The following is a 23907-nucleotide window of genomic DNA, read 5'->3' on the forward strand; positions in this document are numbered from 1 at the left end:
GCTCTCTTGGCTTGATGCTAACTCGACTTTTCTTAACGAACCAAACTAGCATTATTATCTAGTTAAGTTAATGAGTTAGCTCAAGCTATTTTGCAAGCTAAATGAGCCAAGTACTTCATAGTGCAACACTCTAAACTAGTAACCATTAGACTTGGATTTATACGTGAAATCGAAGTCTAGAATTGATGTATGCTATGCATTACACTTGTTTATTTACTTGTCTTGATATATAAATAGAAGAACTAGTAGCTATTGATTTATAGCATTGGTTACGGCCGTTAACAAGCCGACTCATTTACTTAACGAAGCAACGAGCTAGAATTTTAGCTTATCTTTTTAACTAGTCGAGCCAGGTCATTATCCTAACAAGCTATAATGAATGGAGCTAGCGAATAAAAAACATCTTTTACAAAACTCTTTACATGGTTCTTTATCATAAAATTTAGAAAATACATCAAAAAATAGGTTAAGATATACTCTGTAAACCACACTTTGCCTTTTTCGCTCTCCAAAACTACATTTCTCACTCTTCACTAATGCAACATGGAGTATATATGCAATAACTCTTTAAATAAAAAATATAGAGATTAAAATTCCTAGAGACTTCTATAGTTATTCTAAACTCACGAGCAGTTGTGTTTATTTTGTGTGTCTATTTTTTTCAATATACTTATATTTGATTATTATATCTTGAACTCACTAGTTCATAGATATTGTATTTTCCTTATTTTAAATTACAAATTGTTTTGTTAGATTAGTATTTTTTTATCATGTATTTGCTGTTTAGACATAATATCTAGATGTATAATAAAAATTATCCATCTATAAAAAACTAAAATGATTTATAATTTGTAATAAAGAGAGTAGTTGATTAGTTTCGGTTTTCTTATCGAAAATGGTTGATTGGTTTCCTGGAACAAAATGTCAGCCGATGGTACCAAATCCAGGCGCGACTGGCTCACCGGCTACCTGCCGTGCCCGTGCGAGTGCGACCGAACGAACTAGCCAGCCACACAGCACACACACCCGACTACCCGAGTCCGTTTGACCCGCGCCGCGCCTGCTGTGCTGGCCCTAGCCGTCCGCCTCTCCTCCCTCCCCCCATTCCGCCGCATTGCGCCGCACGCTCCTCTTCTCTCCTCCGAGTGGGCGCCGACTCCGTCCAAAAAGAGAGCGTCCGCGGTCCGCCACCGGCCCACCGCCAGCGAGAGGAGGGGGAGAGGAAAAGACCAAACAACAAAAAATATTGAGCAGCAGGCAGAGCAGCTCCAGGAGGCGCCGCTGCCTCTTCAAAATCCTCCCAGATTTCCCATCGCATCCGCCCCGATCTCGCCTCCAATGGACGCGGTGCCGCCCGCGCGCGCGGCGCGGCCCACGAGCCCGTCGCGGCCGCCCAAGGCGATCCGCAGCACCAAGCCGCGGGGCCTCGACGAGGACACCGCGGCGCCGCCCGCGTTCCCCAAGGCCAAGTCCCCCACCTCTTCCGGGGCCGGAGCCGACGCGTCGCTCCACCACCACCACCACCACGCGGACGTCCCGATGGACGCCAGCGTCTGGGCGGGGCTTCCTGACGACCTCCTCGTGGAGGTGCTGGCCCGCGTTCCGCCCTTCTTCCTCTTCCGCCTCCGCCCTGTGTGCCGCCGCTGGGAGGCCATCCTCCACGACCCGGCCTTCCTGGCCGCGCACGCCGCGGTGCCCTCCCACGGGCCCTGCCTCCTCACCGTCTCCAGGAGCGGCGGCGGCGGCGGCGGCCACACCCCGCCGCAGTGCACCGTGCTCAGCGTCCCCCTGCACGCCCGCTACAAGCTCCCCTTCGCCTTCCTCCCCGCCTGGGACCTCTGGCTCGTCGGATCCTCGGGAGGGCTCGTCTGCTTCTCCGGCTTCGACGGCGCCGCCTTCCGCACGGTCGTCTGCAACCCGCTCACGCAGGCCTGGCGGGTGCTCCCGGATATGCATTGCAACCAGCAGCGGCAGCTGGTGCTCACGGTCGACAAGAGCCGCCGCTCCTTCAAGGTAATCGCCGCCAGCGATGTGTATGGGGACAAAACGCTCCCCACTGAGGTCTACGACTCCAAGGAGAATAAATGGTCGGTGCACCAGATGATGCCTGCGGCGAACCTGTGCTCGTCGAAAATGGCCTTCTGTGACTCTAGGCTGTACCTGGAGACGCTCTCGCCGCTGGGGCTGATGATGTACAGAGTGGATGCGGGGCGTTGGGAGCATATACCTGCCAAGTTCCCAAGGTCCCTGCTGGATGGTTATCTGGTGGCTGGAGCTCGCACGAGGTTGTTCTTGGTTGGGCGGATTGGGCTGTACAGCACGCTGCAGAGTATGAGGATCTGGGAGCTTGATCATGGTAGAACAGTTTGGGTGGAGATTAGCAGAATGCCGCCCAGGTATTTCAGGGCTCTGCTGAGGTTGTCAGCAGAGAGGTTTGAGTGCTTTGGACAGGACAATTTGATATGTTTCACTTCGTGGAACCAGGGCAAAGGTCTTCTCTATGATGTTGATAAGAAGGCTTGGTCATGGATTGCTGGTTGTGCTAGCCAGCTGTGCAATAGTCAGGTCTGCTTTTACGAGCCAAGGTTTGACACATCAATCTACTGATGAGTACGGCAATACAAAATTCATTGTGGATGAGCTTGAGGTCACATGTTTCTGGGGTTCAATATTGAGATGCCTATGCAATGTCATATTATCATGGATGTCAGATGCATCAAGTGCGGAGATGAATAATGCTTCTTCGTTGAGACACTATCGGTAGCAGACTTGAGCTACCAATTTGCAAATGATGTCACTGAAGTTCCTTTTCTACAGCAGCTATGCGATCTGATACTTCTGGTTTACAACATGTAGAATGTCGCCATTTTGCCACAAATGGAGGTCCATGTTCCATTCCCATTTTGTTAGCAATGGGTTTCTTGTAAATGATTCTGTGCCTGAAATGAAAAAAAAGACATGCAGTTCATTGTTAGTACAGTTTCAGTGGGGACTGTGGACTTAGCTTAGTCTAGAGTTCAATTGGATCTGGGATTGCATTTCTCCACTCAATTGATTTATGCGGTACTTATGATATCTGAATAACATCAAATTGCATCTGTTTTCTTTGCTGTCCAAGAAGCTCATTTCTCCCATGTTGTGACATTACATTTGTACCCTAATTCTTCTAGGATGAACTGATTTCTGTAGCATTTAGTTACCAGCACCTACTTTCTTATAGTCATGCACATCTACTTTCTTATGTTTATGTAAACTTCTGGATTACAACATGTAGAATGTCGCCATTTTGCCGCAAGTGTTGGTCCATGTTTCATTCCCATTTTGTTAGCAATGAGTTTCTTGTAAATGATTCCGGGCCTGAAATAAAAAAAAAGACATGCAGTTTATTGTCAGTACAATTTCAGTGGGGACCGTGGACTTAGCTTAGTCTAGAGTTCAATTGGACCTGGGATTGCATTTCTCCACTCAATTGATTTATGCGGTTCTTATAATATCTGAAATTCTGAATAACATCAAATTGCATCTGTTTTCTTTGTTGTCCAAGAAGCTCATTTTTCCCATGTTGTGACATTACATTTGTACCCTAATTCTTCTAGGATGAACTGATTTACGTAGCATTTAGCCTTTTACCAGCACCTACTTTATTATAGTCATGCGCATCTACTTTCTTATGTTTGTGCACTTTTTTTGGTCGCATTGCATGGTTAGGCTTGTGAATTTAATTATTTGAGATTTGCACAGACATCACAGTATTTCTATTGTGTATTGATGATCTCTCAATGGATGCATCTTATTTTGTACGGCTTACAGGTAACTTAGGTCATCCTGAAAGCCGGATTAAAGCTAGAGATTCACTTGTTTGGGTTGGTGTTGGATGTGATGTACCAGAGATGGTGTGTAGTTGTCTGAAACTCTGAATTATGCTGAGATTTCAGCATTGTTTCAGTGAGCATTCTTAGACAGTATAGTTTTCACACAACTAATGTATGAAACTCAAGTGACAAGTTTCATGCATCATCCAGCCTGAGAACAATCAGAATGTAATAGAAAGCAACAAATGACGCCTCAAAGTAGATGTCCGATGTATAGAAGCTGCAACATCCAGGTTCAGTATGTTTATCTAACTCCCAAGCACAGAGCAATCCTCATATAATGCAATACAGATTCTTAAAGAAGAAACAGAGCAAATTTTATCAGGGCTTAACCTTAGTGACTGGTAGCTCATTCATGTGAGGATGACATAAAAAAAAGTACAATGAAACAATAAAACTTGATGTAGTGTCAACTGGGAAATGTAATTGTTTTGGAATGAATTTAATCAATCCTCTGTATGGGCTAAGTGTTTGGCTAATGTGTTAGTGAGATGCTGAACCAATACATCTGACTATACTAACTGATGCAAACGGTATGGAGGTTGAATCTTTGACATGATTAGCAGTCCTTGCTGCATGAGACAGGGTAGTAGCCAATATACAGTAGACTGAACTCAAACTTCTTATACAAGATACATTACTTCAATGCAGTTGATTATATCATAAGAAATCTTACAGGTTATGGTTCAGTTCCTGTGTTACCGAGATAGAGATGAAAATAAATGAAAATAAATATTGTGGTAAACATATCTTACAGGTTATGTGTTCAGTTCCTGTGTTATGGTACCAAGATAGAGATGAAAATTATATTGTAGTGAATGACTTATTGCATAAGATAGATGAAGTTATGCAAATGAATCAATGAAGCATCTGCTAAAATCTGAAAAGATTGAACATTGGTGCTATTGTTTGAAATCATGTTATTCTGTTTGGTAATACCTTATTTGCAGCTCACTCCTGGGAATTTGGTTCTCGTATTCCTTTGCTGAGAAAAACTACAAACTGTTTGTTGGCAGCACTATCTGCAGTGGACTTCATAATCGGAGCTCTGGTTTATTATTAATGTACCAGGGTTACATTGTTTGAGTAAACATGAGTTGGATTGAGGAAAGATGGTGCATCCTCCAACCAAATAGCATGCTGCTGTGGAGATTTTGAAAGGCATGCAACTATGATAAAGAAAATGTGCTTGAGGGTTGATAATGCTAAATCTATGACAGACCACAATAATTACAGAAATGGAGCAATTTGTTTTTTTCCCACCCAAAGTCTAGCTTAGATAAACAATATTCAAGGTCAGAAGTTATACTTCTTGTTGAAGGATTATACTTAGTTATCTCATGCTTTATATTTACTGATTGATGTGTCCAAAACCTATGTTATCTATGCTATCAAATTTGTGAAACTGGCAAACTGCATAAAATATTGTTATAAGCGAATCTGTGCTGATAGAATTACAGTCCTCTGCTAAATGCTCTGTCTCTTTCTGTCATGTTTAACTATCCACCGTTTCTATGATTCTTCTTTGCACTGATGACTATTTTTTCTTGTCACCGTCATCACAATGTAGTTGAAATTACCTTTTGGACTATGAAGTTACTTCCCATTTGTGAAGCTGTAGCTGGTGGTGAAAAGAGCTCATGTTATTTTAACTGCTCCAAAAGAGTTTCAACCTCTGATATACTTAACCTATATGCCTTGAAAAATTTTGGAGACCAAGCAAACAAGCACAGATCCAAGATATTCAACACCAGGTAAGCATTATTTAAACAAAAAAGGTGCAATATTTACACAGCTCACAGGTCACATCACAAGCTACAAAGAATTTTCAGCAACTAAGAAAGAAATTGCATGCTAAGGCTGCAGTATCTAACATCAACCCAATATACACAGGCTGACAAACATTTATTATTAAGCATTTCCCTTCTTAAACATATAGCTAATATAAACATGCGTAGCAGTTCTCCACACCATCACTACATATGCTTGTGGTCCTATCTACCTGCTGGACATAGCTGTTGCAACCTACACCGTTGCACAAGGTTGAAGGTGCCTCATACGATGATATCTTCATCCTGTACTCACTCCATAAGCAGGCAGTACAAATAGCACTGCATATTTTTCTTCTCTGATGCACTATTGCCCTACTCAAAACTTGCATGAAGTGCCCAGGCGCTGCTTCATCCTTTGACCTGCTGCTGTCCTTGCGCTCTCGTGTAGTGCCTCTTTCAGCAGTTCCTTGAATTTTTCAAGGAATACATCCCACTCATCTGCACTCATATCCGACAGCCTGACAAAACACATACTTGATGGAAGTTGTTCATCAGCACTCCTGTTCATGGCACTTTTTGAAGCAATGCCATTCTGACCTATAGGTTTGCTGCTGCTAGGATTGTTGGGTGTATTCCATCCAGCATAGAAGACTCGATCAGACTCGATTTGATCTTCATGGCCATCACTGCCCTCGTCAACGCTCTCGATGAGCTTAGACAAAGGGCTTCTGAAACTGGACCCCTTGGAACCCGGGCCGCTGAACCTTGGTGATCGCATTACATCATTGTATTCTCCTAACACATCCATGGAGAATTGGAAATCAGTATCTTCTCCATGTTCAGCTGTGGCAGAGAAGGGCTCCCACTCTGCTACTCTCTTCCTGGCCTCCATACACACAACCTCCAGCTGGCTTGGTTCCTCCTCCATCCCTCTGAACTCCCTTGTCATCATCTCACCTATCTCTGCCAAGCAGAGTCCGAAAGCTGCAGCCTCCTTAAGGAAGATCGTGCACAGGACCAGGACACGAAGGCAGGCCTCACGTATCATTGGAAGTTCTCTGCGCAGCATCTGCACATCTTTCGTTGGATCAAGATTCCTGATGTACTCGAGTTCCTCCTCAGAGAACGGAATGGACGCCTGAGCCCAATGAATCCACTCGAAGTAAGGGTCCTCCAAGTTCTCCGGCAAGCACATGCCATGATCAATTGGGAACAGCTCTGTCTGGCAACCAAAGCGACCTGTGCCACCATTAAGCTTCCTCACCAGCACATTGCCGGCATGCCTGTCAGTGTTGAAAATCCGGATATCGAGTATGCCGATCCTATGAACAGCAGCAACAGGGAAGCTTGAAGTGCCATGGTCGCTGGCGTCAAAGTCATGGGCGATGAACTGCTGGAACGAAGCAATCTTGCTGTTAACTTGCTGTTGCTGGTCATGAGCCGGTGCCAGATTTCCTCCATTTACCGGACAATTTATGTTGAAAATGGAGTGTGTTATCTTCACCAGAGCTGTGGCAGGGACATTGGCAAAGTTATCATGGTCCAACAGGAACGCAGCAACCTCCCTAAACCCTGTCTCTCCCACTCGCACAGATTTCTTCAGGCCCGGCTGACCAAGCGCCCTCCCGACGAACCCCTTGGGATTGTTTGGCGCAAAGGGCTCCTCGTCCGTCGGCTTCACAATAGCAACCCTGTCGCCCAAGACGTTCCTGAAGTAGTATGAGCCACCAAGGCCGCTGCTGATGGAGACCGGATCCACGCCGCTCCTGATGGCAGTCACCACGTCGTCGACGAGGCGCTTCACCCGGGCGCAGCTGCTGGAGCAGCCGAGCATCTCAACCAGGCCGCTGCAGTCCTTGTGCTCGAAGTCCTTGGAGACGGGGCAGAGGCACGGGGTGGAGCAGCTCCGGTTGATGCTGTTCCGGGTGAGCAGCAGCGGCGAGTCCGGGCGTATGAAGGAGAGGTCGTTCTCCAGGATGCGATCGCCGAAGGTGAGCGAGGTCTCGCCGGTGGGCACGTTGAGCGCGAGCTGCAGCCGGCGCTTGACGGTGTGCGCGTTGTCCCCGCGGTCCAGGTCCATGCCAAGCACGCAGCCTGTCTCCGTCTGCACGAACACCCGCCGCCTCCCCACCGGCGCCGGCGCCGGGGTCCGCTGGAGCTGCTTGGCCTCGTCCCGCCGGGACGCTCCGAAGAGACGCCTCAGGAGCAGCGCCGGCACCTGGCTCTTGATGGCGCTGTCCAGGTTGGGGGACATAGCTTCCTCCTCTTCTTGGTGCGCGCGCCGTGCGGGGTGGACGACGCCGTCAGGGAGAGGGGAAGGCGCGCTCTTGTTGCTATCATCGGATCACGACGCCTGCAAACCAACCACCACCAGGAGGGGGAGAAAAAAAGGCAAGAATTTGCACTCAATCCCTCATCCAAACAACTAAAATTCACGACTTTCCTAGGAATTCAACAACCCGGAACATGTAAAAAGGAAGGGAAAGAATTCAACCGATGCGAAGGAGAGACGGACGGCAACTCAAATCTCGGCGCTCACCATGCGGGGGTAAGGTGCCGGTGGAGAAGGGGATGTGGGGAGTAGCCGCAGGGACCGGCCGTGGCGCGGCGATCGACGGCCGCGGCGGCGGAGGAGGGGGCGGCGCGGCACGGCGGCAGGCTAGCGGCGGAGCAGAGCCCGGTCGCTCATTCCATCTGCGCCTCGCTCTCCGAGTCCTGGCCTCTACTGCAACTCCGCACCCGCTGCCCAACGAATTCGGCTGGGCTCCGCTTAGTTTTCTATATCTCGCTTAGCAAAGCATTTTTTTTTCACTTGTCACAAAGCCCCCTCCACCTCACACTATTCGAACGCAGGTGCACCCCGGGACGGCCGCCGTTCGGAGCCAGGACCAGCCATGGCAAGTCACCGATCAGTGGTTTCCCGACCTGAAACGAGAAAACCTACGAGGGGGCTATCAGAAAAAGGACAAATCTGGACGGCATCATGATGGCGGGTGGGCCGTGCTCGCGCGCCGCGCGGGCACACGGGATTGGCGAGCCGTGACCGGGATCTGCCCCGTCCGTCGGTCTCCGGATGGACGGCCGGATGAGGGCCAAGGGTTTCCGCGGACGGTTTCCTGGGGCGCCTGGTGGACGGCCAGGGCGAGGGGAAACCCCCGGACCGCGCGGAAAGGTCTAGAAGGGCCGTGCCCGCCGTCGGATGGCGGATAGGGGAGGCAGCTGGGCCGTCGGAATCGCGAGGACGCCCGGCCCTCTGGTCTGGTCGACCCCGATCATCTGGATAAGGCCTTGTTTAGTTCTGAAAAGTGAAAAATTTTCGGCACTGTAGCAGTTTTGTTTGTTTGTGATAAATATTATCCAATCATAGACTAACTAGGATCAAAAGATTCGTCTCGTGATTTACAGCTAAACTGTGTAATTAGTTTTTGTTTTCGTCTATATTTAATGTTTCATGCATGTGTTACAAGATTCGATGTGACGGAGAATCTTGAAAATTTTTTGATTTTTATGATGAACTAAACATGGCCTAAGAGCGATTGGGCCGGCGTGACTGGATGACGTGGGGACCGCCGCGTGGGCCCTGCCTGCGCCCGTCCCCATATTGATACCCGGCTTTATTTGCTGTTTTTACGAGACGTTTTTTTTTCTTCTCTTTTTTTCTTCACAGAGATGGCACGTTCGTTTCGGAGGAAGAGAGCTTGTGCGACTTCTCCTCGTGCCCCATGCACGCACACGCGTAGGCGTAGGCGTAGGCGTACATGCATTTTGCATGCATGGTGCGGAATGGATCAGTTTGTCCCGGAATGGGGAAACAGATGATCTTCCCGATCTTTATCTGAGGCTACCTGGTCTTAAGCTTTCTTGTATGTTTTATAAAACTTTAATACCAGTCAGGTATATAGTAAAAAAAAATCAGATAGCTTTCTTGTTCATTTAAACTTATTAGCCGAATCTTCTAGCCATTCAACAGTGTTTTTTCTCACAATAAATCAACCAATATTGTCATGGTTTATTAGCCAAACGAACAACGCGTCGCTGATGAACAATCAATTCATGAGTAATGCATGAGAAGCCAGCCATTATAAAAAAAAGAATCCTGTGGGAATGGATTAAACCTGTATCCTATCTTACAATTCCATTTTATGATTGCCGTCTGCGGCGACGTCCGTTAGTCTTTGTGCAGAAATCGAAAGTTCAATACATGAACACACTCCTAACTCGTAAGATCTCCGTCTTTTTCTTTGATGACGATGTAGGGTGTAAATGTCTAAATACGATTCCGACAGGCATGTTCTAACAAGCAATCATTAGGAACAAGTGATATTGGTGGTGCACACTTTATGATACAGCTAACCACACGAGGACATTATCTATGCCTTTATGATATGTTTACTTTACCGGATGAGTTATCCTCTCTCTTTTTTACCTAAATAAACATGTAGCAATACCAACAAATCTTTATCCCATATCAAACGTTTTTTAGGCTAAATGTAAAAGAAAACGTTGTCTCTAATCGATCACACTCATCTAGCCCACATGCATGGTGCAACCTAGCGTTGTGTCCCCTTATGTTAGGGTCCTTAGGGACTGCATTTGCACCCTCTAATGACACTAGAGCTTCACCCCTTATGTTAGAGGAACCAGTTATGCCCTCAGATGATAGCATATAAAACTCATTCCTTATATTAATGTTTTGTTTTGTTTCTTACTTTCTAGTCGAAAACATGGTCACCATTATAAATGACCAGAGCACAGGGAGTCTAAAATAAGGGGTATGTTGAAATCCACTAAGAAGCATCGAGCAATCCAAATAATAAGGAAGGAAAGGTGTTATTTATGTCAAATTGAGGGTTTGGTTGAAGTTTCTATAAAACGTGATAGTAGAGGTCATGAAATTAACATTATACTTACGTCTAGTTACCCTGTATATAGGCAAGGGGTATTGCCATGGGAACTTATTTACGATCTCACCTTTAAACTACAAAATATTGTGAGGAAACAAATCCTAATTCTTTTATAAATACTTCTGAATATTCTTCAGTTTAACTTCAAAGACTTCTAGTTGTACTGCACTTCTATTTTTTGGGGTATTTTACTTCCATGATGAAGTATGGATCATTTTAATGGCCCCCTTCTTTTATTTCTTAATATGAATCTGCACAGTACATTGGAAATTTATATTCTCAGTTGTGAATCTCCATGGATTTGGTGATTTTTTTTGTAGTTCTCCTGTGTTGATCGAGATTATTTGTATATATTTTCATACACCTAGGGTTCATCTCAAGTGCTATGAAAACAATCATTGAAAAATGTCTCACAGTAAACATATTATCCACAACTTGACATAGTCAAAATAAAAATAGTAATAACTTAACTAAGTCTTTTTTCCGCACTTAACTAAGTCTTACATAAAGAAGGAATAAGTATAAATGTAACCGAGGAAAGACAATTTTCAGTGAAAATTAAATACCCTTTATGTTTCAAATTATAAGTTATTTCTGTTTTTTAAATATATATATAGATGCATCTAGACATATTACAGTACTATTTATTGTTATATATATCTAGAAAAGAAAAAAAAATGTAACTTAGAAACATATACTTTGGGTTAATTTTAACTAACCTTTTCGAACTGAAAATTGAGAAGGAAAAAAAAACGAGCATCTACTATACACAAATTGTTTGGCTACGCGGCAATCCACGAAGCTGGCCGCGGAGCCCGTGGGAGACGGGCGGTGCGGAAAGAGGCAGGGGAGGGGGAACGTCGTCGCGTCGCGGTGGAGCGAGACAGACCAGGAACTGACGCATTTGAATCGGAGGCCACCGCTGCGCTCCGAGGGCCCTCCTCGCTCGCCACCCGCTCACGGAGACAGGGAGAGGTCGATGGCGAGCTCGCTGGCCCGCCTGGGAGCGGCGCTGCCACGCGCGCGCCCGTGCGCCACGGCCCGCGCCCTGCCACCGGGGCGGTGGGACGCCGCGGCGCTCGGCGCCTCCCGCCGCGCCGCGCTGAACGGTAAAGAGCAAGGCACTCACCAATTTCGCTGTTAGTGATGAGAGAGGGGGATCGGGTGGATCGTCGAATCCTCTTGTGATCAAGCCGGATGCTTCGATGTTCGATCGGGGGTACAGGCTGTTGGTGTTGTTATGGCGAGGGGGAATAGGTTACTTGAGATTCTTCGTGCATTTGATCTCACAAATTTCATTGCATTCTGTCTCATTGGGGGGATATCGTCTGCAGGTGCAGTGTAATATTGAGAATTTGAGATATGAACTCAGATGAGTAGCATTTTTGGGCTACTAGACTACCAGAAATGTTCTGTTAGGCCTGTGTTTTTATTATATAGTATACAATCAGGTTATTAAGCACGAATTGTACATCAGCTTGCAGGTGCCAAGTTCATTCCGACGTTAAAGTAGCCCCTGCATCGGATCTGAAGGATGGTAGCAAATCTGAAACTTGGAGGATCAAGATGCTCTACGACGGTGATTGCCCTCTCTGTATGCGTGAGGTATGTAGCACTAGAATTCTACAGAAGTTGTTCGCCTACACGGCCCCTCTCTGTATGCGTGAGGTATGCAGCACTAGAGTTCTACAGAAGTTGTTTGCCTACACGGCCGTATGACCGTTTACATGCCGTGTAAATGCTACAAAGTGGTGGCTTGCTTTGTCTGTTTAATCAGTCATTTATCCTGTTTAATCACCGTTTAGCCTGTTTAAATGGCCGTTTAGTCTGAATAAATAGCTAAACGGTAGGTGACTGTTTAATCCGTTTAAACATCTAGGCTAACACTAGGAAGAACATAGCCTCGTTTTCCAATAAGGAAATGACTAATGAGCATTTTGAACTAATGGGCACATGTCATTGGATTATGGCATTGCTGATTGTACTGTGCTCGCTAGTTTTTTTTCTTGCTCGATTACAGAAACTAGATTTTCTTCATCTATTTGGTATGCAGGGAACCACTCAATTACCTTCAGTATTTTAAGTAATGATATGTTGATTCCTCTTTAATTAGTTCTTTATATTCCATTCAGCTAGCTGATCCTGATGCCTATTCAACTGGTGAGAGTAGAGAGCCATGAGGCTGTGACAAATGGAGAGTACAAATTATTGCCTGGATTATTAACCATCCCATGTTGTAAATAAATTCTTGTTCAACTCATGTGATACCTGTGTTCTTTGTATACCTGGGCAGATATTTCCCAATTAACTTTTCCCATGATATTCAGTAGAAACCCGCACCAGCTATGTATTTTTCCTTATGTATATCTAAGACCTTCAGCTGAGACATTGGAACCCCATCTTTTCAGACGTACTTGGTGCAAACCAAGGAGTTCTCCACCTTGAACTTTTACTATATATTTAAGGACCCGATCACCAGTGCTAGCCATGTTAGAGCTCAATGTGCAGCACTATCTCATGAAAGGCACATGCCATTTGACTTATATTTACTTATTCAAACCTGGATGGATTTTCTTAACTGATAAGGTTGTTTATGGTTGAAACAAAAGGTGACCATCATACTGATATCATTGCAGCTAAACATCCTTGTTCTTTCATGTCTGTGCAGGTAAACATGCTGAGAGAAAGAAACAAATCCTATGGAGCAATAAAGTTTGTTGACATAAGCTCGAAAGATTACTCTCCAGACAACAATCAAGGCCTTGATTATGAAACTGTGCGTATCACTTTCAATTTATTTCACTTTTCTTGCTCGCTCAGTTTATGATTCCTCGTTAATGAAATTGGTCATGTCATGTTTTGTTTCCTAAAGGCTATGGCGTAAAAGTTACTTTTCATAAGTATAGTGGCACGCATAGAGATAACTCTTGCAATTTTTGGCATGCACGTTTCACTGAAACATTATTGAATGATGACCTTTTTCTATTGCTTAAATACTTGATTTTGCATATTTCATTGTTGTCATTTTGTACTGGGCACTGTTATTCTGATACTTCAATTGCTTCCTGATGGTTCCTAGCTTGTTTGCATTCGTGTTCCTTGCTTCTATGCTTTCTCAAAAAGTAAAAAATAAAAATATTGAACTCATCAAGAGCTTGGTGTATGACCACCCTTTCCACTGCGAGCAATTCTATTTGATTCCTCAGTTCCTGCCATTCACTTTCTGGGGGAATATATAAGGACTTCTTATTAGTAATTTGTTTACTGGGACCAGACTGAAAGTTAGCATTTTGTATTGTGGCCAGAGAGATGAACACAAGAAGAGCTAGAAGATCATGTGCATTATTTATTTAATTTTCTAGTAAATAAATTTGCTTTCTCTTTTCAGGCCATGGGGAGGATACATGCCATTCTTTCAGATGGAACTGTTGTCACAGATGTTGAGGTAGAGCGTTAACATCATTTCCTACCGAAGTCGTCTGGGGTTTAACTTTGCCAGAGGCTACTGGCTTAGTGCCAGATAAACTGTTGGATAGTTAAATCAGACTAGGCTGACTGTCTCAACATTTTTGCAGCAAATGAAGGGAATGACCAATTGAGTTACATGACTAGATGTACTGTGATACATCTGTCTTCCTTGTGGTCGCTTAACTGTGTAACTGTACTAATGCATAGATGAGTTTGTACAAGCAAAAATTAAGACTGTTCTCTTCTAGTGCCTAGCAAGCTTAGATACTAATGTTTTCTTGACAGGCTTCAGGACACAGTTACATGCATAGCTTATCATCACTAGACTGTTACAGTATTGTTGCTAACCAGTAAATCATCTCTTAAAGAACTTGATGTAGAATATCCTGATCTGTCAACAAGTTAATTTTGCCAAGCTACAAAAGAATCTTTCCAAAATGTAGCGCCAAACCTAACAAAGTATGAGTGGCACCAAGACAAATAAAATACCTAGTCAGAATTTGATTCTTTTTGTCTAAGCATCAGGTATGTTTCATGCTAATAATATTTATAATGTTTTCATTGCAGGCATTTAGAAAACTGTACGAGGAAGTAGGACTTGGATGGGTCTATGCTGTTACTAAATATGAGCCTGTAAGTCGCTACTTACAGAGAGCAAAACATAGGCTCAGCTTGGTCCATTCACTTCATAGGCTCACCATTCAGCCGTGTGCTTTTTATATAAGCAGAACATCTTACAGATGAGATCAAACATAAGTTTTATCTTCTTACTGACACCCGTACTTCTTTATTCATCTTCTAATACTCTGCAGGTAGCTACCATGGCAAATGCAGTATATGGTGTGTGGGCGAAATACCGTATGCAAATTACAGGTATAGCTGCTAAGAGCTTTGCACCTGGTTGACTTATGAGTTATGACATTGTGCTTCCATTTGCTGTGGTAGTTGGATCAAAACTTTAATGAAATTTAATGCATACGCTCATTGATATTTCGCATTGGGGGCGAACAAATCACTCTCTTTTTTCCTACTACGACAGGTCGACCTCCACTAGAAGAGATTATGGCATCCCGAAGAGCTGCAGTAAGTTGTCCTGGTCATGAGCTCACTTCCTCTGCTTGAAGCTCTGTACTGATCATACTGGTTCAGTAGCTTCAGTTTACTGACTGCTTTGTCGTTCCGCAGGGCGAATGTAAAGATGACAAAGTATGCAAGATGTGAGCATAAAAAATGGAGCTGTTCGCTGCAGCTAAAAAGCAGCCGCCACCGCCGCCGCTGTAACAGTGATTATCCGAGTGAAAAACAGCCCCAGCTGCAGCCGCAGCTAACACGCCCAATGCTGTTCTACTGTACTACATACCTCACCTCTAGGCTCATATGCATAGTTTTAACACTAAAATAATCGCTATGGTATTAAAAAGAAAGGTGAATAGCTTATTTAATGATTTATCGAAGTAAATATATACATTTGTATGTACACTGTACTGGTTTGACGGCAAGACATTTTATGGTGAAAACTTCCACGTAGTGTTCTGTTTTTATCGTAAGCTCGGTGACTGGTGAGGGATTCCACGGTGCCTCAAGTCCTGAACTCCTGATCATGGGATTTGTCTAGAATGCCTTTTGGACACTGCGTTCGTGAGTTTACGATGCAACAAGAATGCAACGTTTTATAAATCACAGTGACAGCACGGCAAGCCATGTGGCAATGTTCTCATCTATGCAGTGTTAGATATTTGATTAATGTTGCACAACTGTATCTACAATGACTTCTGTGATATATGACCTGGATTTTACTTAAAAAAAGTTACAAAGAAAAAATAGAGGATATCATCAAAATTTTGTACTTTGTATACCATGATGCCTGAAAACACACGAAAGAGCGCTTTACATACTATTTACTTTGTAAGGGACTTTTTGACAGAGTCCACAAAACCTTCACAATCGTCTTCAGGTTCAGGTATCACACATTCGGAATCAACTTCTAAGCAGTCAAGCATTGAGTGAGGAGAACGAAGATTTCCATGTGTTTGGCAGGCCTTCATTGTCTTGCAGTGCTCTGCCTCGTCATCTCGTACATTGACGAATACATCATATAAGTTATCTGCATATGGGAATCAGTGAGTACTAACAATACTACAATAATCTTATGGCAGAGAAATAGAAAAATCAACTACAAATGATTCACGTCAGGAGGCCAGAATCGAGTAAACAAGGAATCGAAATCTAGATTTTATGACTCCATGATGGAGCAGCCAATAAATTTCACAAGCACAGATAATACATTTAGTTCCAACCTTCTAAAGTAAGAAAAAAAAGGGAAGGGGGAAGAGGAGGGGGCAAGTCTACCTATTTTAGGCCTCCTAGAACATGGAACTCCTGCTGTCTGAAACTCATCTGAGGGGCAAAAGAGGTATGTAAACAATTAGAACAGATATCAACTGTTGATGTAGAACATTAAGATTTTATTAAGAAACATAAGTGAATACCAAATAAGTAAAGGTCCTCATTCAGGTAATAGTTCAATGCTGCCTCTGGAGCTGGTAGTCTTTTCAATTCCTCTGTTGAAAGGAAACATAAAATTTACATCATCGAAGTGGAAGCACAGGTAAAATGAATTAGCAGCTTCTGTAATTACATGGTGGGTTTCAAAACTATTAAGATGTAAAATGTTTGAATAAGAATTAATGGTAAGAAAATGATTTTAGGGTACCGGATGCTTCGTAAGAACTAGAAACTGAAAATCTTGAAACATGATGGCATAAAATTAAAACAATGTGACCCTCACTGGCTCACTGCCTTACATGGATAAAAATACTAAGCCAGGTTCAACAGCCACAAATCATATAAATAAATAATAGAAGCCCGTTAAGTTAGCCTTACCTTCATGGAGCTTGAGGAACTTATCATAGGTGGAATACGCATGTCTCTCCACACATTCAGAAAAGTGATCTGTACTCCATTCGTGGGTGGAAGCGTTATCATCACAAAAGAACATGGTAATAGAAAATAAACATTTATTTCATAATTGTTAAGAGTACTTACATGCCATTCGTGGGCTCAGCATGTACATTGCAACAGTCATGAAGTAGTAAAAAAACGCCATAAACCGTGCAAGGAAACGATCAATCCATAAAGCGTTGCCACCCAGTTCCTGATATGAGCCAAGGGCTGAATCCATAAGTAGGTTGCTAAAGAAACTAACTGATAATTAATATGGAAAACAAAATAGGTAAACCAGTAGAACCTTGACATACTCCCTCCGTCCTATAATATTAAGGTATCCTAGCAATTTTAGGACAGATTATGGAGCAAAATAAATGACGCATATAACCCTCTCTTAACTAGAGATATTGTGCTTACATATATTTTGAGTAGGTACACATGAATCTATGATTGGTAGTTTTGGAGGAGTTAATTCACCTAGGATACCTTACAATTTGGGAGAAATTTTGAACGCTTAAATACCTTTTATTTCAGGAAACAAAAGGAAGATCTAACACACATGGATTTTACTACAGTGGAAAGGGAAGACAGAGACGTACTTCCATGATCAAGAGATGATGGAACTCGTTCCAGCTCTGCGCAAAGTGAACCTTTATATAATCAGCTCGTCTCCACCAGCCAAAGGTTTCATACAGGTGAAGCACCGATATGAACCCTGTTCATAACCAAGCACAGTAAAAAAAACAGGCAGCAACACTGCAAAACTCAGTAGGGACCTTTTTAGGCTACTGCAAGCATATGACGAAACGGAGCCCTCACCGAAATACGGCACCCTGGCAATCGTCTCGAGCACAAAAAACCTGGCGTAGTTCCGATCACGGTACACGCCATCGAGTATCATAATCATCGATTCCTGCGGAAAGGAATAATAGCACATAAGACCATCGAGACAGGATTTTTGCAGGGGTGAAAAAATCGGGACGAATTGCCGAGAATCTGATGGGGCTACTGAATCACCGTGGCGAAAATGTTGAACGACTGCTCGAGCCTGACCACCCAGCTCTCCTCCGAGGAAGCAACCATGGGGTCGTCCGCTCCGACTCCGTCGAGGGGCGCGGCGGCGCCCCTGACTGGGGCGGACTCCTCGACGGGCACCTCCGTCCGCTGCTTCTCCTGCTGCGTCCTGATTGCCTCCACGCGAAGCCTCCTCCTGCACAGGCCCGGGTTATTGCGGGAGAAGAACACAAGTACGGTACGGGGGCCATGTGGGAGTCGGAGAGATAGAAGGAGAAGGCGGGGTATGGTTTGGCGCGTCGTACCACGCGGCGGCGGCGGGGCGGAGGCGCGGTGCGCCGCAGCGGCGGGCTCGGAGAGCGAGGAACCCGGACGAGGGAGCGAGAGGCGAGGGGGCCGTGGCGGGCTTGGCTGACGGCGCCGAGGGGAGGGGCGAGGCTGAGGCCACCGCCATGACCGCTGGTGCCTGGAGGAGTGGAAAGGGTGCCGGGATCCCGTGTGGGTTTTTGGGAGGGTGGAAATGGGGCGTGAGCGGGCGCCGGCGCGCGAGGGAAGTTGGAAACGAGGGACCGGGACCGAGGGAGGGAGGGAGGGAGAGACCGAGGGGTATATTCGCAGTGCCGTGGCGGGTTTGCCGTGCTTGTCGCGGCCGCTAGGCGTGTTTGGTTCGCAGCCTCTCACAGCTGCGCATGCGATCCTGCCCCGGCCGACCAAAATTGGACGTCTGGAAGTACTGTCTGGGCCACACAGCTGACAGCTCTACCTCAAAGATTTTTAGGCCTTATTTAATTTCAAATTCAAAAAATTTCAAAATTTTCTATTATCACATTAAATCTTGCGGCACATACATGAAACACTAAATATAGATTTAAAAAATAACTAATTACACAGTTTATTTATAATTTGTGAGACGAATCTTTTGAACCTAGTTAGTCTATGATTAGATAATAGTTACTAAATACAAACGAAAATGCTACAGTATCTAAAACCAAAAAAAATTCACCAACTTAACGAGGCCTTATCTTCTTGCCGACATCTGTGCTTCCTCATTTATCTTCTAAATACTCTGCAGGCAGCCACCATGGCAAAATGCAGGATAAGGTGTGTGGTTAAAATACCGTGCGCAAATTACAGGATCGCCAACGCAGCAATCCTAGCTTCTTCGTCGGCATCCTCGAATGAGTCTGGGACGTCCGCGTCGCTGGCCAAGTGATTTGGAACGTACCGAACGCTGTCGAAGTCGGCGCCACGATCGACATCGGCAGCTCTCATGATCGTGATGGCTTCACACACAGCGCGCTCGTCCTTTGCCATCACCGTCAGCTGCAAGAGAGAGGGGAGGTGCGTGCTATCGGTGCTATACTGCTATTGGTAAGCGAGAGACGCAGATGCAAGGAAGGAAGCAACGAGTACTAGTACTCAGCTGCCGCCGTGAAAGAGCAAAGCAGTCTAACGGTACACGGGCCGCCCTGTTTGTGGGGACAGGAAAAAATCGGTTACGCCTAGTCGCCTACTGTACATGGACGGAGGGAGTAGCTGCTAAGGCCGGTCTCAATGCATAGTTTTATGGCAAAGTTATTAAGAATATAACGAGCCATAGAAGTTTTATGGGGATGAAACTCCTCTCTCATCTGATAAAACTTCTTCATTTAATGACCCTGCCAAGTCAGCAATTATGCTTATGTGGCACCATATTTAATGTGCATGACACTCTTATGAAACATACATTGAGACTGGCCTAAGAACTTGCACATGGTTGACTTATGATAGTGTGCTTGCATTTGTAGTTGTAGTTAGATTAAAACTTTAATGAAGTTTAATGCAAGTGTGAATTGGATATTTCACATTTGGGTGAACAAATTTGATCACTCTTTTTTCCTACTACGACAGGTCGACCTCCGCTAAAATATTCACTCTTTTTTCTGTAGCATCCAGAAAAAGCTACAGGTCTTAATCTTGAGCTCACTTCCTCTGCCTGAAGCTGCTCTGTACTGACCATACTGGGCCTTGTTTAGTTCACCCCAAAAAGCAAAAAGTTTTCAAGATTTCCCGTCACATCGAATCTTGTGGCACATGCATGAACCATTAAACATAGACGAAAGCAAAAACTAATTACACAGTTTAGCTGGAAATCGCGAGACGAATCTTTTGATCCTAGTTAGTCCATAATTGAATAATATTTGTCACAAACAAACGAAAGTGCTACAGTACCGAAATCCGAAATCTTTTCGGAACTAAACAAGGCCCTGGTTGCTTGTGAGTGAATATTTCAGTAGTTTCAGTTACTGACTGCTTTGTCGTTCCGCAGAGCTAATGTAAATATGACAAAGGTCTTATTTAGTTAAAATTAAAAACTTTTCAAGATTCATATTATATTGAATCTTGTGTCATATGTATGGAGCATTAAATATAAATAAAAACAAAAACTAATTGCATTGTTTGTCTGTAAATCGCGAGACGAATTTTTTAAGACTAGTTACTCCATAATTGAACAATGTTTGTTAAATAAAAATAAAATGCTACAGTGTCAAAATCCAAAAACTTTTTAAATCTAAACAAGGCCAAAGTATGCAAGATGTGAACATAAAAAAATGTTGTTGTACTGTGCTACATACATCACCTCTATTCTATCCATGCTTAGGTAGGCTCATATACATAGTTTTAACACTAAAATAATCATAATGGTATTCAAAAAGGCGAATAGCTTATGTAGTGGTTTATCAAAGTAAATTACAAATGTACACTGTACTGGTTTGACGGCAGGACATATATTATGGTGAAAACTTCCACAGAATGTTCTGCTTTTATCGTAAGCACTTGTTACTGATTGCTTGGTGAGGGATTACACGGTGCCTCTTACGTCCTGATCTTGGGATTTGTCTTGTCTATAACGCCTTTTGGACACGCGCTCCTAAGTTTAGGATGCAACAATAATGCAACGTTTAATAAATCACATTGAGCAAGCGATGTGGCAATGTAATGTTTCCCAACCTGAATTCTGATCTCTTCAATTTTACTCTCCTTAATCCCAACTTATAAGTCATTCCAACTTTCTTGAAGAGCCAAAATATCTTAAGTTTGATCAAATTTATATCATAAAATAATAACATTTATCATATCAAATAAATATCATCAGATTCTTCATTAATTATATTTTTTTATAGTAATACCTATATGATGTCATAAATCTTTGTAATACTCTATAATTTTGGTCAAAATTAAGATACTTTGACTCTTCAAAGAAAACTAAAATGACTTATAATTTAAAATGGAGAGAGTAGATATTTGATTTTGTTGCATAATTGTATCTAAAGTTCTAAACTGGCTTCTCTTACATATGACCCAGATTTTACTTAAAAAGGTACATAGGAAAAAAGAGGATATCATAAAAATTTTGTACTTTGTATACTATGACGCCTGGAAACACACGAAAGAATATAGTCTATTTACTTTGTAAGGGACTTTTTGACACAGTCCACAATACCTTCACAATCGTTTTCAGGTATTACACATTCCGTATCAGCTTCTAAGCAGTTCTGCGTTGAGTGAGGAGAACGAAGATTTCCGTGTGTTTGACAGGTCTTCATTGTCTTGCAGTGTTCTGCCTCGTCATCTCGTATATTGACAAATACATCATATAAGTTATCTGCATACAGGAAATAGTGATTATTTACGAGTCCTATGGCAGAGAAATAGAAAGGTCGACTACAAATAGTTCACATCAGGAGGACAGAATCCCGTAAACAAGAAAACAGCATCGGGATTTCGTATGACTCCATGATGGAGCAGCCAATTAATTTCACAAGGATAGCTAACATGTTTAGTTCCAACCTTCTGAAAAGTAAAAATAAAAAATAAAACAAGTAATAGGCGGCGATTGAGGGCACAAAAGACATAACAGCAAGTTTACCTATTTTAGGCCTCCTAGAACCTGGACTTCTTGATGCCTGAAACTCATCTGAGGGGCAAATAAAGGTATGCAAGCAATTAGAATAGATATCAACTGTTGATGTATAGTGTTAAGTTTGAAGTGGGTACCGAATAAGTAAAGGTCCTCATTCAGGTAATATTCTAATGCTGCCTCTGGAGCTGGTAGTCTTTTCAATTCCTCTGTCGAAAGGAAACAGAAAATTTACATCATCGAAGTGGAAGTGCAGCTAAATGAATTAGCAGCTTCTGTAATTGCATGGCGGGTTTCAAAACTCTTAAGACGTAAAATGTTTGAATAAGAATTTATGGTAACAAATGATTCAAGGGTTCTGGATGTTCGTAAGAACTAGAAACTGAAAATCTTGAAACATGATGACATTAAATTAAAACGATTTGACACTCATTGGCTGTCTGGCTCATTGCCTTACGTACATGGAAGCCCATTAAGGCAGCCTTACCTTCATGGAGCTTGAGGAACTCGTCATAGGTGGAATATGCATGTCTCTCCACACATTCAGAAAAGTGATCTGTACTCCATTCGAGGGTGCAAACGTTATCACCACAAAAGAACATGACAATAGAAAACAAGCATTTATTTCACAATCGGTAAGTAAGAGTACTTACATGCCATTCTTGGGCTCAGCATGTACATCGCAACAGTCACGAAGTAGTAAAAAAACGCCATAAACCGAGCAAGGAAACAGTCAATCCATAAAGAGTTGCCACCCAATTCCTGATATGAGCCAACCGATGAATCCATAAGTAGGTTGAATTCATGTAAAGAAACTGAAGTGGTAATTCATAAGGAAAACAAAATAGGCAAACCAACAGAATAAAAGTATGTCCCGGTAGAACTTTGACATAATAGCACTGACAGGAAGATCTCGCACACATGGATTTTACTGCAAAGAGAAGATGGAGACATACTTCCATGATCAAGAGGTGATGGAACTCGTTCCAGCTTTGCGCAAAGTGAACCTTTATATAATCAGCTCGTCTCCACCAGCCAAAGGTCGAATACATGTGAAGCACCGATATGAACGCTGCTCATAACCAAGCAGAGTCAAAAACATGCACACCACAACAGCACGAGCAGTAGGGACCTATTTCAGGCTACTGCAAGCATATGACAAAACTGAGCCCTCACCGAAATACGGCACCCTGGCAATCGTCTCCAGCGCAAAGAACCTGGCGTAGTACCGATCACGGTACACGCCCTTGAGTACCATTATCACCGAATCCTGCGGAAAGGAACAGCACATAAGTCGACCATCGAGACGTATGGATGCAGGATTTTGCAGGGGTGAAAAGGATCACCGTGGCGAAAATGTTGAAGGACTGCTCGAGCTTGACCACCCAGTCGCTCGCGTCCGAGGAGGGAACCACGGGGTCATCGGCTCCGACTCCGACTCCGTCCAGGGGCGCGGCGGCGGACTCCTCGAAGTGCCCCTCCGTCCCCTGTTTCTCCCGCTGCGTCCGGATCGCCTCCACGAGGAGACTCCTCCTGCACAGGCCCGGGTTATTGCGGGAGAGAACGACACGAGTACGGTATGGGGGGAGATAGAGTTGGCACGTCGTACCACGCGGTGGCGCGGCCGCGGCGGGAGCGGGGAGCGAGGAAGCCGAATGCGGGAGTGGGCGGCGAGGTGGCCGTGGTGGGCTTGGCGGAAAGGGGCGACGTCGAGGCTACCGCCATGACGACGCTGGCGCCTGGTGGAGTGGAGGGGTGCCGGGGTTCCGTGTGGGTTTTGTGAGGTGGAAATCGGGTGTGAGCGGCGCCGGCGCGCGAGCGAAGGTGGAGACGAGGGACCGAGGGAGAGTGAGGGCCGCTGTTTGCCGTGCGTGTCGCGGCCTACCGCGTACGGGATGACGGCTTTTGCTGCGTGGGGGGCGGCACCGGCGCACCGCGGCGGGCAGCTGCCGAGCTCCGGCTCGGCACGGCAGTGCTCGCGAGTCGCGACCACGAGGAGAAAAATAACAGGATTGATGGATGTGCCGGTG

The 23907-nt window shown here is 44.3% G+C and overlaps 5 protein-coding genes across 6 annotated transcripts; 2 read left to right on the plus strand and 3 right to left on the minus strand.

Moving 5' to 3' along the window:
• Positions 1124 to 3117, plus strand: LOC8070292 (F-box/kelch-repeat protein At5g15710). Its single transcript, XM_002447245.2, has one exon. The coding sequence runs from the start codon at positions 1339 to 1341 to the stop codon at positions 2605 to 2607; it is 1269 nt and encodes a 422-aa protein (XP_002447290.1). The 5' UTR covers positions 1124 to 1338; the 3' UTR covers positions 2608 to 3117.
• On the minus strand, positions 5614 to 8414 carry LOC8070293 (phosphatidylinositol 4-kinase gamma 5). Of its 2 annotated transcripts, none has more exons than XM_002448682.2 (2): positions 8184 to 8414; positions 5614 to 7997 (listed from the first exon to the last, which is right to left on the minus strand). In XM_002448682.2, exon 2 carries the CDS (start codon positions 7896 to 7898, stop codon positions 6021 to 6023), a length of 1878 nt encoding a protein of 625 aa, XP_002448727.1. In that variant the 5' UTR covers positions 7899 to 7997; positions 8184 to 8414; the 3' UTR covers positions 5614 to 6020. The 2 variants fall into 2 exon arrangements, with proteins under 2 accessions (XP_002448727.1, XP_021318561.1); XM_021462886.1 differs by having other exon boundaries at positions 8139 to 8414.
• LOC8082574 (uncharacterized protein At5g50100, mitochondrial) lies at positions 11397 to 15555 on the plus strand. The gene is made up of 8 exons (XM_002447246.2): positions 11397 to 11657; positions 12026 to 12153; positions 13217 to 13324; positions 13937 to 13993; positions 14584 to 14649; positions 14829 to 14889; positions 15056 to 15099; positions 15202 to 15555. Exons 1-8 carry the CDS (start codon positions 11528 to 11530, stop codon positions 15235 to 15237), a joined length of 630 nt encoding a protein of 209 aa, XP_002447291.1. The 5' UTR covers positions 11397 to 11527; the 3' UTR covers positions 15238 to 15555.
• Positions 15720 to 18592, minus strand: LOC8070294 (ubiquinol oxidase 4, chloroplastic/chromoplastic). Its single transcript, XM_002448683.2, has 9 exons — positions 18282 to 18592; positions 17980 to 18172; positions 17782 to 17875; positions 17562 to 17677; positions 17062 to 17170; positions 16900 to 16968; positions 16506 to 16577; positions 16366 to 16413; positions 15720 to 16120 (listed from the first exon to the last, which is right to left on the minus strand). The coding sequence occupies exons 1-9, from the start codon at positions 18428 to 18430 to the stop codon at positions 15915 to 15917; spliced, it is 1056 nt and encodes a 351-aa protein (XP_002448728.1). The 5' UTR covers positions 18431 to 18592; the 3' UTR covers positions 15720 to 15914.
• On the minus strand, positions 21255 to 23902 carry LOC110436369 (ubiquinol oxidase 4, chloroplastic/chromoplastic-like). The gene is made up of 9 exons (XM_021463321.1): positions 23487 to 23902; positions 23224 to 23410; positions 23054 to 23147; positions 22834 to 22949; positions 22531 to 22639; positions 22365 to 22433; positions 22015 to 22086; positions 21887 to 21934; positions 21255 to 21622 (listed from the first exon to the last, which is right to left on the minus strand). Exons 1-9 carry the CDS (start codon positions 23600 to 23602, stop codon positions 21423 to 21425), a joined length of 1011 nt encoding a protein of 336 aa, XP_021318996.1. The 5' UTR covers positions 23603 to 23902; the 3' UTR covers positions 21255 to 21422.

This window comes from Sorghum bicolor, chromosome 6 (assembly GCF_000003195.3).
Source record: "Sorghum bicolor cultivar BTx623 chromosome 6, Sorghum_bicolor_NCBIv3, whole genome shotgun sequence".
Taxonomy (NCBI): Eukaryota; Viridiplantae; Streptophyta; class Magnoliopsida; order Poales; family Poaceae; genus Sorghum; species Sorghum bicolor.